Raw genomic sequence first — 12,212 nt, 5'->3', positions numbered from 1 at the left:
CAAATTTGGAAACAAAACGAAACGTGTTTTTTATGACAAAGAAATGTAAAGGAAAACCAGACGCAGGAAGGAAAGATGAAAGTAGTGGTAGTATTCTAAATAGAAGTAAAGATTCTTAAGATACTGGTAATGAAAAACTAATTTTAAAAATTCTTACTACATTACATAAAAGTATGATTTAAGAAATATTTGTTTATAGCTAAGCAAAACTATACCAAAGCCTATCTATGCTCTGCCCACCACGGGTATTGAAACTTGATTTTTGGCGTTGTAAGTCCAAATACGTCACTGTACTAATGGAGGAGGGGTAATAAGATCAACATTAACAACACTAGGTGGAATCCCAGGTGTGCTACTATAGGAAATGAATATGTTCGAAGTCAACAGAAAATACACACAAATTTCAGTAAAATGGAAGAAGAGAAAGATTATATGAAAGACCGACATGTATAACTTTAAAACGAAGTGATAATTCTGTTAAACATTTAGATAAACAAGATCATCATTTGGTTTTGTTAATTTAATAAAAATAATTTGCAAGAAAATTAAATACGATTATTGTCAAAATGTTTAATATTTACTCTGCAAATAAACCTAATAAAATGCAACTGGCAGAAGACATACGCTGCTGGCTAAAAAATCATGGTAATGTGTTTTGATTTATGGCTTGAATATTTTATGGTTATAATATACAACGCTGGCCAAAATCTTAAGGCCAATGAACGTAAAGAAAAAATATGCATTTTGCGTTTTAGACTCAACTACTTATTTGAGTAGAGCTTCGAAAGATGAAAATAAGAAAAGGGAAAAAAAAATTTTTAGCATTTAATAGGGAAAATGTGACCACTATGAAATTTGCCTGAATACTAGCTGGTCAAAAATTTAAGATCATACCAAAAAGAAGTCTTAAACAGGGTAGGAAATGCCCAACAAGAGGTCTCAGTAGTGAGTTGCACGGCCGTCATTGCGAATAACTTCAAACATTCGCTTTGGCATGATCGATATAAGCGTTTGCAGAAGGCTGGCTGGAATGTTATTCCAAGTGGTAAAGATAGCTTCACGAAGATCATGCACTGCTTGGAATTGACTTCCATATCTATAGACTTCCCTTGCCATCCACCCCCAAACATTTTTCATGGGGTTCAGTTCGGGCGAACACGCTGGATGGTCCAAAAGAATCACATTATTCGCCATAAAAACGTTCTTTGTTCTGCGTGTATTGTGGATTGCAACATTGTCCCACTGAAAGATCACAAGCGAGGGCCTTCAGCCAATAAGGATGCTCTCTCCAACATGCCAATGTATACCCAGCTGCTGTTTGATGCCCCTGTATAACCTGAAGCTCCATTGTTCCATGGAAGGAGAAAGCACCCCTAGATCATGATGGAACCTACTCCACTGTGTCGTGGAGAAAATGTATCCGGTGGGATATCCTTATCGTGCCGGTAATGTTGGAAGCCATCTGGACCATCCAGATTAATTTCTTTCTCATCAGAGAACAAAACCTTCTTTCCACTTTTCTACATCCCATGTTTGATGCTTCTCAGCAAAGTTTTTAACCGAGCTGTTTCTGGAGGCGTGGCCTTTGAAAATGTTTACGGTTTTTATAGCCTTTCTCTCGTAGATGCTATCTTCTTGTTCTTGAGCTGCATTCTGCGTCCATAAGGGCCTTATTCTGATTCGACGATCGGCTGGTGTTTTGTCAGACAACCCGTCGAATCCTCCTTCTCAACACCGGCGAAATGTTCTTGGGCCAACCACTTGAAATTCTCGTTCCATATCCCTCAGGGTCTTTTAAGAAATTTACAACAGCAGTTTTACTATGCCCAATCTCACCAGCGATGGCAAGCTGAAAGAGACCTTGCTTTTGCAGCTTAACAATTCTGCTACATTCAAACTCTGTGAACTTTCTAGCCTTTGCCATGTTTTTACCCAGTGTAACAGAGGAGATTTCAGTGGGAGATGTTGACCATGCTAATGCTTGAACACAAATGACTAAATTTCATAATGTGTTTACCGATTAACGCTTCGTTTCAGTATGGTCTTAAACTTTTGACCAGCTAGTATTTAGGCTAATTTCAGAGTGTTCACATTTTCCCTATTAAATGCTAAAAAAGGTTTGTTTTTTTCCCCCTTTTCTTATTGTCATCTTTTGAAGCTCTACTCAAATAAGTGGTTGAGTCTAACAACGCAAAATGCATATTTTTTCTTTATGTTCATCGGCCTTAAGATTTTAGCCAACAGTGTATATGAATTTAATATAAAGTTTAAGAATTAAAATTATTCTTATGACAGTTTAAATAAAAGTAAGTTTTTAGCAAACGGCGAATCAATTTTTTGACCCTGTTCAAGGAACAATTCCGAAGGTACCGTTAATTTGTGAAAACATTATTTAGTTACTAAGAATGCGAAGAGTAACTTCAATGGAACGGAAATCGCATAGGAAAATAAAATAAAAAAAATTATATTTCAAGAAGCTGATAAAGGTATCGATAATTGACCAAAGAAATTTGTAATAGTATAGTTTATGAACATCTAAATTATACAAAACTTTGCCAAAAAATTGGAGCTCGAAGAAATTGAGGTGCGTTAATTCCACAAAATAGAAAATTAAGGACTTCTGCTGGTGACTTAAAGTTTCTATTAACAAACAAGAAAAATGTCTCTAATTTCTGAATTATTTGAAATTTTTATGCACTTCCTAAGATCCCTAAATCAAAAGAGATTATTGAATTCTTGTTAAAAAGTAATGAATATATTCATGCTGGAAAACCTCCCTATACATAAGACATTGTAGGAGACAATAAAAAAAAAATACTCAAAATTTAAGTGATTTTTTGACATATTTTTAAAACCATTTTATCCCATACTTCAAGCCTTATTAGGAATGATTTTGAATTTGTTGAAAAATTGCCAAAAATCGGAAGTCAGTTTTATTTCTTCAGACTTGATATATATGATCTTAAAACTGGAATATTTTTAAGATAAGTGCTAAGAATTAATTCATCTCAGGTTTAATAAAGGTTTTATCTTAAAATATTTAGATATATTCTTTAAAATGTGTTTTTATTTATAAGAAACAAATCTTTCATCATATTTTTGGCACAACAATGGGCACAAAGTTGTTCTACGAATGCTAATATTACCATGGGATCTTTCAAACTAGAATTATTGAATGGACTATATATATTATGTTACGTATTATATTTTATCTGGAACAACTCTCTAATTTATTATTGTTACGAATTAAATTTTCAAATGGCAGGAAATTTTAATTTAGAAGTTTAATTGAATGTTAATATATATCAAATTTACGATATTTGCCAATAGATGGTTACACAATTTTCTTTCTTTCTACCAATACATTTTAATATACAAAAAAAAATCAATACAATTTATAATAATGGTTTATATACAATACTGAGTCTTCTATCTGGTTTGGAACTGAATATTGTAACGACGATCCGGATCCACGATGAGTAAATTAATTCTGAGTTGATATTGTTACACTTCTCTTGACAGAAAAGCTACCTAGCTCTGTTGTTGATTGGCCTCGCGCAGTTTATAAGCTCACTTTTTACTGAGGAAGATATCTAATGCCCTCTTAAATACTAACGTCCGAAGTTAATTCTCTGAAGTTGAACAGTTTATAATGTTCGAAATCTGTAGACGTTCCTGGTCAAATTTTGTAGTTTTTCTATTACTAAGCGTTAATTACAATTGTAGTTTCTGACACTTATAGTACACTGACTATAGATACCAAACAAAAATCTTCTACTGTCTCTTGGCGTCTTGTGATGACTTGCTTTTGTATAGTCTTTAGCCGAGATTATCTAAAATTCAATAGTGTTTGAAAATGTGCTAGTATTTTAATGAAATGTATATTGTTGATTCATGCTCTCGAGAATCTTTTACAAATCTGAGAACAAGCTGGACTTGCGCAAAACATATCCAGCAATATACGTCACATGCATCAAACCGAAACAAACGCAGATATTAAAATAAATGTACAATATTAAATCCATTACAACTACCGAATTAGTTTGGATAGAATTTTGGAATTTACGTAAAAATGTTTTTGAAAAGTTTTTTGATATTTTTTTGTAATATGGAGAATTACTAAAGATATTAGTCTAGAAGATTTTTAATTGAATAAACAATGAAATCATCCTACATTTTGAACAAATAATAGACTTGATCTTTTTTAAGGCATTTGTATGGGTTTCAAGAGAAAATGAAATTCTAACTGACGCATCTACAAACTTGCACCAGTATGTAATTTTTCATTTTAGTATATGACACCAAACATTTTAATGAATGTATTTTGGAAAAGTTAAAATTCTAAAACAAACATTTTCATGTTCTACCTTTTGGGGAATGTAATGTAAAATACAAAAGATTATTTTTCGAAAAATATTTTATAAAGTTCTTGACCCCACCTTAAATAGATTGACGCGAGAGGGTGGAAGTAACTGGAACTGGTTTTGTAAAGGCATTAGGAATTATGAAACCTTTTATCTGCTAGTAAGACTTGCAGAAAAGACAAAGTAAGAAGCATGAAATTATAAAATAAATAAACTTCATTTCTGTAATAATAATAATAAGAGAAAGTATAATTAAAATAAGACTTTAACTTAAAAAGTAAAGTATATTTAATTAGCTTGGACTAATTTCATTCATTTTTCAGCACTTTTAATACACTCACTTAATTTATACATGGAGTATGTGTTTTTACATTTAGAAAATGTGCGTTTGATTTAAATTATTTATGTTTAGTTGGAAAAGGTATTTGAATGCTTTTTCTTGCAAATTCTCAGTAACATTAAGTCCTGAAGACTGACCTTCGAAATCATTATACCTGTTGAAGAAATTAATAAAGGAGGGATAAAAACAGCAGAGATAAATGTTCGTAATGTCTCTTTTTATAGGTTTACTACATCCTTAGCTTATGAAATTATGTAATAGTGAAGGTCTTACTACAGCACTTCAACATTGTATCACTCGTCGAGATCTTAATCGTAACAAAAAGTATTTTTATTTCGTTATGATATCGAAGGCATAACCTATTTTATGTAAATTGCTCATATTGAATTATTGTTTTGAAGCAGTTATAAATTAAACAGGTATAGATTACCTCAAAATAGGTATTTAATATAAACAATGTATGTTAATTTTTTTTACCCCGAGAGCGCTCCTGAGATTTGCTTTTTTTTTTTACACACACAGTTTTAAATTTGTTCTTTTAACTCGTCAGTTGGTACACTAGAGTATAATAATAAGAAATATATTTTATCTGGTTGTTCAAATCCTTGTATTTTTGTAGCTTCTTCATCTTGTTATAACAAATTCGATAACCTAAGTTTCATTAAAATTCATTGACACGAAGAAAATTGCTGCTCCATTTAAACATCGTGTTGAGCTTCAGAAGGTAATTTGTTTCCGTAGGTTTTCTGATCTACTAATAGATATGATGACGTAGTAGAGAAAAATATTATCGAGTATATTAATTACTAGTTTGTGACGTATATATAACTTGTAAACAACTACACTGTATAAATGCACAAATCTCATATTTCAAGTTCAGCGTCTTACTATATCACTAGATGGGTGAAGAGAAGCTATTAGCTTTTGAGCAGGCCCGGCATGGTCAGGTGGGTTAAGGCATACGACTCGTAACCTGAGGGTCGCGGGTTCCAATCCCTGTCGCACCAAACATGCTCGCCTTTTCAGCCGTGGGGGGGCGTTATAATGTGTCGGTCAATCCCACTATTCGTTGGTAAAAGAGTAGCCCAAGAGTTGGCGGTGGGTGGTGATGACTAGCTGCCTTCCCTCTAGTCTTACACTGCTAAATTATGGACATCTAGTGCAGATAGCCCTCGTGTAGCTTTGCGCGACGTTCAAAAACAAATGCAGTTTTTTGAGCATCTCTGATCGTATCGTATACCGAAACAACCATCACGAATCAACGACACAATACATTAGCCAGACAGTCAGTCTGAGATGTCTGTGGGATCTTATTATAATTTACATTTGTAGTTTGCCTTGTTTGTAATATCAATGAAATTAACTGAATCTAAGAGTTTGACAATGAGTGAGTGAGTTATTATGTCCATACGAAGATTAGGCTGAAGAACTATTTCAAACATTCTGGAAGCAGCGCCATCTTTTGGTTACTGTTAAAGAATCCAAGGTTTGCAAAACCGGTTAGCAGCAAGCACCATTGAACAAATATGGAATTGCATATTTGTGTATTTCTTGTCGTTGCTGGGTTGAAATTGTGCCAACACTTCTATTATAAGCAGAACATGTAGCTTCAAGAAGGTGTAAATTTATAAAAATATTTAAGATGAAACGTTTCTATGAAGCAAACTTAGAGGTTAATGTAGCGTAGTTCTTACATCAGTATCGTATAAAACTCTGTAATTACTATTCATCACAAAATGTTTATTTCTCTTCTGTACTCTAGATTGAAATTGAGCCTGTGGTTTTCATGTACCTACGACAGCAAAATAGTAATTTAAATTATTTATTAATAGATAATAAAATGGTTAAGTAAAACACTATTCCTGTTGGGTTTTTATAATATTTTTTATTTTGGTAAACATAAATGTGTATAAATACTCAGAAAAATTTATCTGTTGCTGGAAGAGATCTTATGTACATGTTATCCTACTCGTTTTTATTCCATGTTTCCAGGAAGAGTTAGATCTGACAGCAGCTAAGAAAGAAATCATGTTCAGTCTACCACCGGAAAAGAAATTGCAACTTTACTTAAGCAAGAAATCGGTGAGAGTGATTACATTATTAATTACGGCTTTTTAAGTGCAGTCTCAAATGTATTCTAGTTTCAATAATTACAATTAAACTATCTATTAATTTCCAACTTAACATCAATGTGATTTCGAATTGAAAAAAATCAACTCTTGTCCGTAGAAACGTTTCTTGTTGTACATCTAACAAAAAAAATCATTATTATACTTTTAATTCATTCTCACACAGGCGCGTGAGCGCGCGAATTTTTTAGTCTTAACCTAGTGCATGGTTAGTAACCTACAATATCATGATTTTGTTTTATTGTAGTGAATCATTCTGGCTATTGTTGTTTTATTCACAACAACTGAAAAAGCATTCATGAAATATTTTGGTTAATCGGCCTACCAACTGTGTATATAGAAGAATTCTGATTATATTTATCAAGAAAGTTGAAATTTAGAATTGGCTTGGAACAAAACTTCCAAGTTATTATAGTTTTAATTATAGGAGGTCAGTTCTCAATACAAATATCCTTATTTCCAATTTTAGGAACAACAGCAGACATCATCGGCTCACTTTTCTGATTATTATGTAGAAAGAGTGAATTCTATGTCAATGGTGAGTTTTATTCATACATATAATAATTAAAATTTCAGTCTGTTATTCGACGACAAAAAATAATAATTCTTAGCATTATAGACCCACTTCTCGTTTCTCGATTCGTTAAATGAGTTTTCAACAAGATAATTAGTACATTAACTAAGACATTTCGTTTTCTGTGTATTCTGGAATTTGGTGAAATGCTATAATCATGTCAGAAACATCATTCAAAGTTAAATACATTCATTATTTAAAAAAACTGCTTTTATGAAATGAATTTATTAACCAAACATTTCCTGAAAGTTTAAAAACTGTTTATTTTACTTAAGTTTTTTTTTCTTTTATCGTCAGCATCTCAAGTTACTGGAATTGTATTTTAAAGTAACGAAATCGGTTACAAATGTGCATGGTACTATATAGGGTGCTTTGTTAAGCTCAATATAAATAGAACAAAAATATCATTTTAAACCTAATTCAGTTTCTCTTTTGTTGTTGGATACCGTTGAGAACAGATGTGAATCGACGCATTTTTCATCTGTCTTATAGCAGGTCTGAGTGACTTATCACGTGTCGAACTTTTCGGATTATTGTAGTATTTGAAAGTGTTAACTATTAACTAAACATTTGTTTTCCAAATAGTTTAAAACAATAACTCACTGGAGCATACGATTAAATAGTGTCTAACAATTTTTTTTCAACGTTTTGTAAAAACTAACGTGCATTGCCAAATGTTCATAACCATTAACTATCTCTTCTCTATATTGAATGGCAAAACATATTTATTGGTATATACAAAAAGTCAAACTCTTGACTGCGTATCGTCCAAAACCTGTAGCATTAAAACTTTGTCAAGTTTATCCCACGTTTACTAAATATATTTTATAACGTACTCTGGCTGCAATTTGCTAAGTACAGTCATTGTTTTGTTTCCTAAGCCTCTCATGCGATGACTAAAGTATCTACATTACCTTGCGGGTCATGTTTAATATGCTGAACGCAGTGTTATAATAAATTGGATAATAACTTTATTAAGTTTTTTTTTTTGTTGGTGTGGACTTCAAATGAAACAAAAAAAAATAGAAAACTGGGATTTATTAAACTGGGGTTTAATAAAGTCAAAAATAAAGTTTTCTCAAATAGTTTAGAAGTTACATTCGTGTTTATATATATATATATATTCAAAACATTTTACACAAAATTTTAAAATAATAGACGCACATTATTTGATTCCTTATGCATGCCAACTCGTGCCTCCACCCCTACCCCCCAAAATACTCAATTTCAAATTTTAACATTTATAATAAAAAAAAACATCCTTTTTATTACTAGAAAACCTACGTATATTTTTTCCAAAGATCGTGGAACTAATGAATATGAAGTAATAGGAAGTGTAATTATGTGAAGTCTGAAGGGAAAACAATGTTTGTAGGCCTTCTAACTTTCTTTTTTCTCCTGCACGTGAAATGTTTTATGCAGATTAGTATACTAAAACTAAAAGCTAACTATAACTTCAAAATATCTAATATTTTTTTCAGCTTCTATTTCCCAGAGACCAGGATGAAATTGCACTTAGAATTCAGCTCCTGGATAACCTGAAAACAGCATTACGTACACAACCAAACAGGTATTATTAATATACAGTCGTGATAGCTGTATTTTTAGTATTGACAGAAATATTACAAACAAGCCTGTATCTTCAAGTAAATACTCGGGGATGCATTAAGATTTGGATTTCAAATAAACTTAAAAATAGTCGTAAAACCTGATCACTGTCATAAGTATTAATGGCTGGGGACACAATGTACAGTTGTTAAATATTTGAAGGCGACAAATGATCTGTTACTCCAAATCGCCAGTCAGTAATTGCTTTATTCTACCCCCTCCTTTTTAAAACAGTTTTACTAAAATCTGATATTGAATAACGCTGTTCTATAGTGTATTTAGCCTGTTAATAAGTAAATCTTAAAGTTTAACATTTCGATCCTAGTGTAAGAATCAATAAGATTTGGAAATTGTTTACTTTGCAAAATATAGCAACCCATCATCGTGTGATCACGTTAGTTGTTATAGTATACAATACGCTCGTGTGATCACGTCAGTTGTTATAGTATACAATACGCTCCCGTATAACTTCAGCACAAAATTTGTTTAGATGGTGAAGAGCTTTCCGAAATCGTTTGTATATTAGACCCAAAATAATCGGTGTGTTTTCACTGTCTTTTCAAATTTCTGTTATCTAAACAACACTGCAATCCCTCATCTGTGAGTAATTAATATCTTACAACATGAAATATGTCTAATTTAACTTCACATATTTGAGCAAATTCTTTGTAATTGGACATAAAATAATGAGCACGTTTTCACCATGCTACAAACAGTTGTCTGCTATGATGAATGTATACATGACGACGGCCTTGACAAGTGGGCAGCATTAACGCCATTTGTTATCCTACTTTCAGTGAAACATAGGAAAATGCCAGCCACGGTAAATAATTTATGCTAAGAGATAAAATAATGTTTATTGCATCTTAAAGGCAAGCTATAATTTTTCCAGTGACAAACATATCATCTTGTAACTGCCATTGTTAATTGACTCCTGTGACAAAGGTGCTTTTGAAATAAATGTTTCTTTAAGACAATTTTGCTAAACGAGTGCTCACTACCAAATCCCTTTCAAATTAAGATATATTTTTGCGCATACCTTTTTATGTGTGTGGATTAACCATGATCTGTCTATATGAATGAATTTATATGGCTAGTATTCAACAACTTTTTAAGTTTTGATATATACGCACATAGCCAGCTTCTAAATCGGAACTCAATATGAATTATCAATATGTTTGCCATCTATAAATGAAAGAACTGCTTCACATCATATTTTATAAGCACTTTGAAGGGGCGCGTGCTTTTCTCCCCCCCCCATAAATAAATCTATGTACACACATCAGAAAGAGAATAGTGTGAATTTTACACAACATATCCAAACCTCAGATGGTACATAATTAAATTTAATTTTATGGAAGGAGGAAAAAACTGCAACCACAGAACAAACATCCAACAAAAATCACAAGGTGGGAGATTATGTAATGACTTTTTTGTGAGGTACTGGCGAAAGTATGGGCCATATTGCATTGGGAATACATCGTATATCCAGTTCAACTTCATCGAATTCGCATCTTTACCACTTTTCAGTGCATCTCAAGGCGACTGTTATGGTTCTCTACTTTTATTAAAATAAAGTCTTAATACCTATACCGGCCGTCTTGAAATACATTGTTACTTCAAGCGAGTTTCTCGTCATTACGAATTTACCACTTTTCACTGTCTACAACCAGATGTGGAAAGGTGATTGCTTACAATAAATAAATAAATAAAATAAAAACAATAAATATAATACAAAACGACAATAGTGAAGACAGTAAAACTGTCCTTGAAGTCAGCATTCCAGCCCTCAATATTATGTTTCGATCAATACCAAGATATTAAGGTATTGCGTAACCCCCGGGTACCCCGGCCACTGTACTAAGCCTAGTTACATTAAACGTATAGCTTCCATTCTTCACCCTTCCATGCTGTTATCGGGATCTTCAGTTGTTATAAAGAGATCTACACAGTAGCAGATCTGGTATGGAAAAGATTATACAACTACATTAATCCGCTTACATGAGATACCAAGTGAGGCACCTGTCATTTGTTCAGTTTATGAACAAAACAAATGTGGAAGTTGATACTATGATAAATAGCACAAAGATCCTAACTTTGATATTATTTATTTTTAACATATTACAGTATCCATTATTACTTCAATAAAAGTTTTGTATAAGCTTTAAGTGCTCGGTATGTATGGACGCAGAAGTGTCTTACAGGACGAAGTTGAACGGTCACAGGTAAAAATAGGAAGTGAGTGTAACTTAAGAAACGGATTTTCATATCGGCGTTATAATAGTTGTTGAAGTATTTAATATAATAATGTGGATTAAACATCGAAATAAGTAGTTCAAATTATTTCTCCTACGATAAATTTGTAAATTATTTTAATGTGTAATTATAATTTTTGTTTAAGTCGCTATTTTCAGATTTGTTTAAATTTTTTTGTTTGTTATAAAATATGTTAAAATATTCAATTAAAGTTTTTTCATCAATTCCATTAAAATCGGTACATATTGAAATATTAATAATAGATATTAAGAAGTGTATTTTGCTAGAAATTTTACAATACCTAAAACGCCATAAATGTATAATGTTCTGTATGACATTTGTTGGTACATTACTGTTTGGAAATTGAGGTCGAATAATTTGAATTATGTCTTTTATGATGAACATAAGTATCACTAAAATTATTAACATACTTCATTATGGAAATGTTCTTGATCTGTAGAGCTGGGGGATAGATGCTACCAATAAATGTGCTTATCAAATATAACTGGTTATATAAGCAAAAATTGAATATGTTCGTGATATTATAAGCAGTAAAAACTACTTTATGGGTAGATCTGTTGTATATCAATACCAAATCATTAACACTCCTACGAAAAGACGTTTCTAAGTCCTGATTTCTCCAAGCCCGTTCCCCTGGCTGTGGTTTCGCTAGATAGTAGACAGGGACAGTGGGAATCTCGTTAATCCATTCATTAATGGATTTAAATGGCAATTTCATTTAAATACAAAATTATTAGCCTAATATTAATAACCTTTCAAGTTGATCTGGGGCCTATTAGGCCCCACTTTTCGTAGGAGTGTTAATTAGTATATTTGTAAATAATGTAGTGAAATCGTATGTTTGTATTGTACTTGCTAACTGTGTTTTATTTACATTTTCTAGAGTTTTTAGAGAGGTTCATTATTTTTAGTTATCTGGA

At 32.0% G+C, this 12,212-nt stretch overlaps 1 protein-coding gene across 14 annotated transcripts in view; it reads left to right on the top strand.

Annotated features, from left to right (window-relative positions):
* The window catches only part of LOC143251844 (disheveled-associated activator of morphogenesis 1-like), an 85,529-nt gene that overhangs the window by 29,899 nt on the left and 43,418 nt on the right, over positions 1 to 12,212 (top strand). For all 14 annotated transcript variants that reach the window (XM_076503209.1, XM_076503116.1, XM_076503218.1 and 11 more), the window contains 3 exons: positions 6,697 to 6,786; positions 7,303 to 7,371; positions 8,889 to 8,977. In XM_076503209.1, coding sequence (XP_076359324.1) covers positions 6,697 to 6,786; positions 7,303 to 7,371; positions 8,889 to 8,977 — 248 coding nt within the window. The remainder of the gene's footprint in view (positions 1 to 6,696; positions 6,787 to 7,302; positions 7,372 to 8,888; positions 8,978 to 12,212) is intronic.

The sequence above is a fragment of the Tachypleus tridentatus genome, chromosome 1 (genome assembly GCF_004210375.1).
Source record: "Tachypleus tridentatus isolate NWPU-2018 chromosome 1, ASM421037v1, whole genome shotgun sequence".
Lineage (NCBI taxonomy): Eukaryota > Metazoa > Arthropoda > Merostomata > Xiphosura > Limulidae > Tachypleus > Tachypleus tridentatus.
The sequence above is the reverse complement of the archived record's forward strand: the minus strand, read 5'-3'. Positions and strand labels throughout refer to the sequence as shown.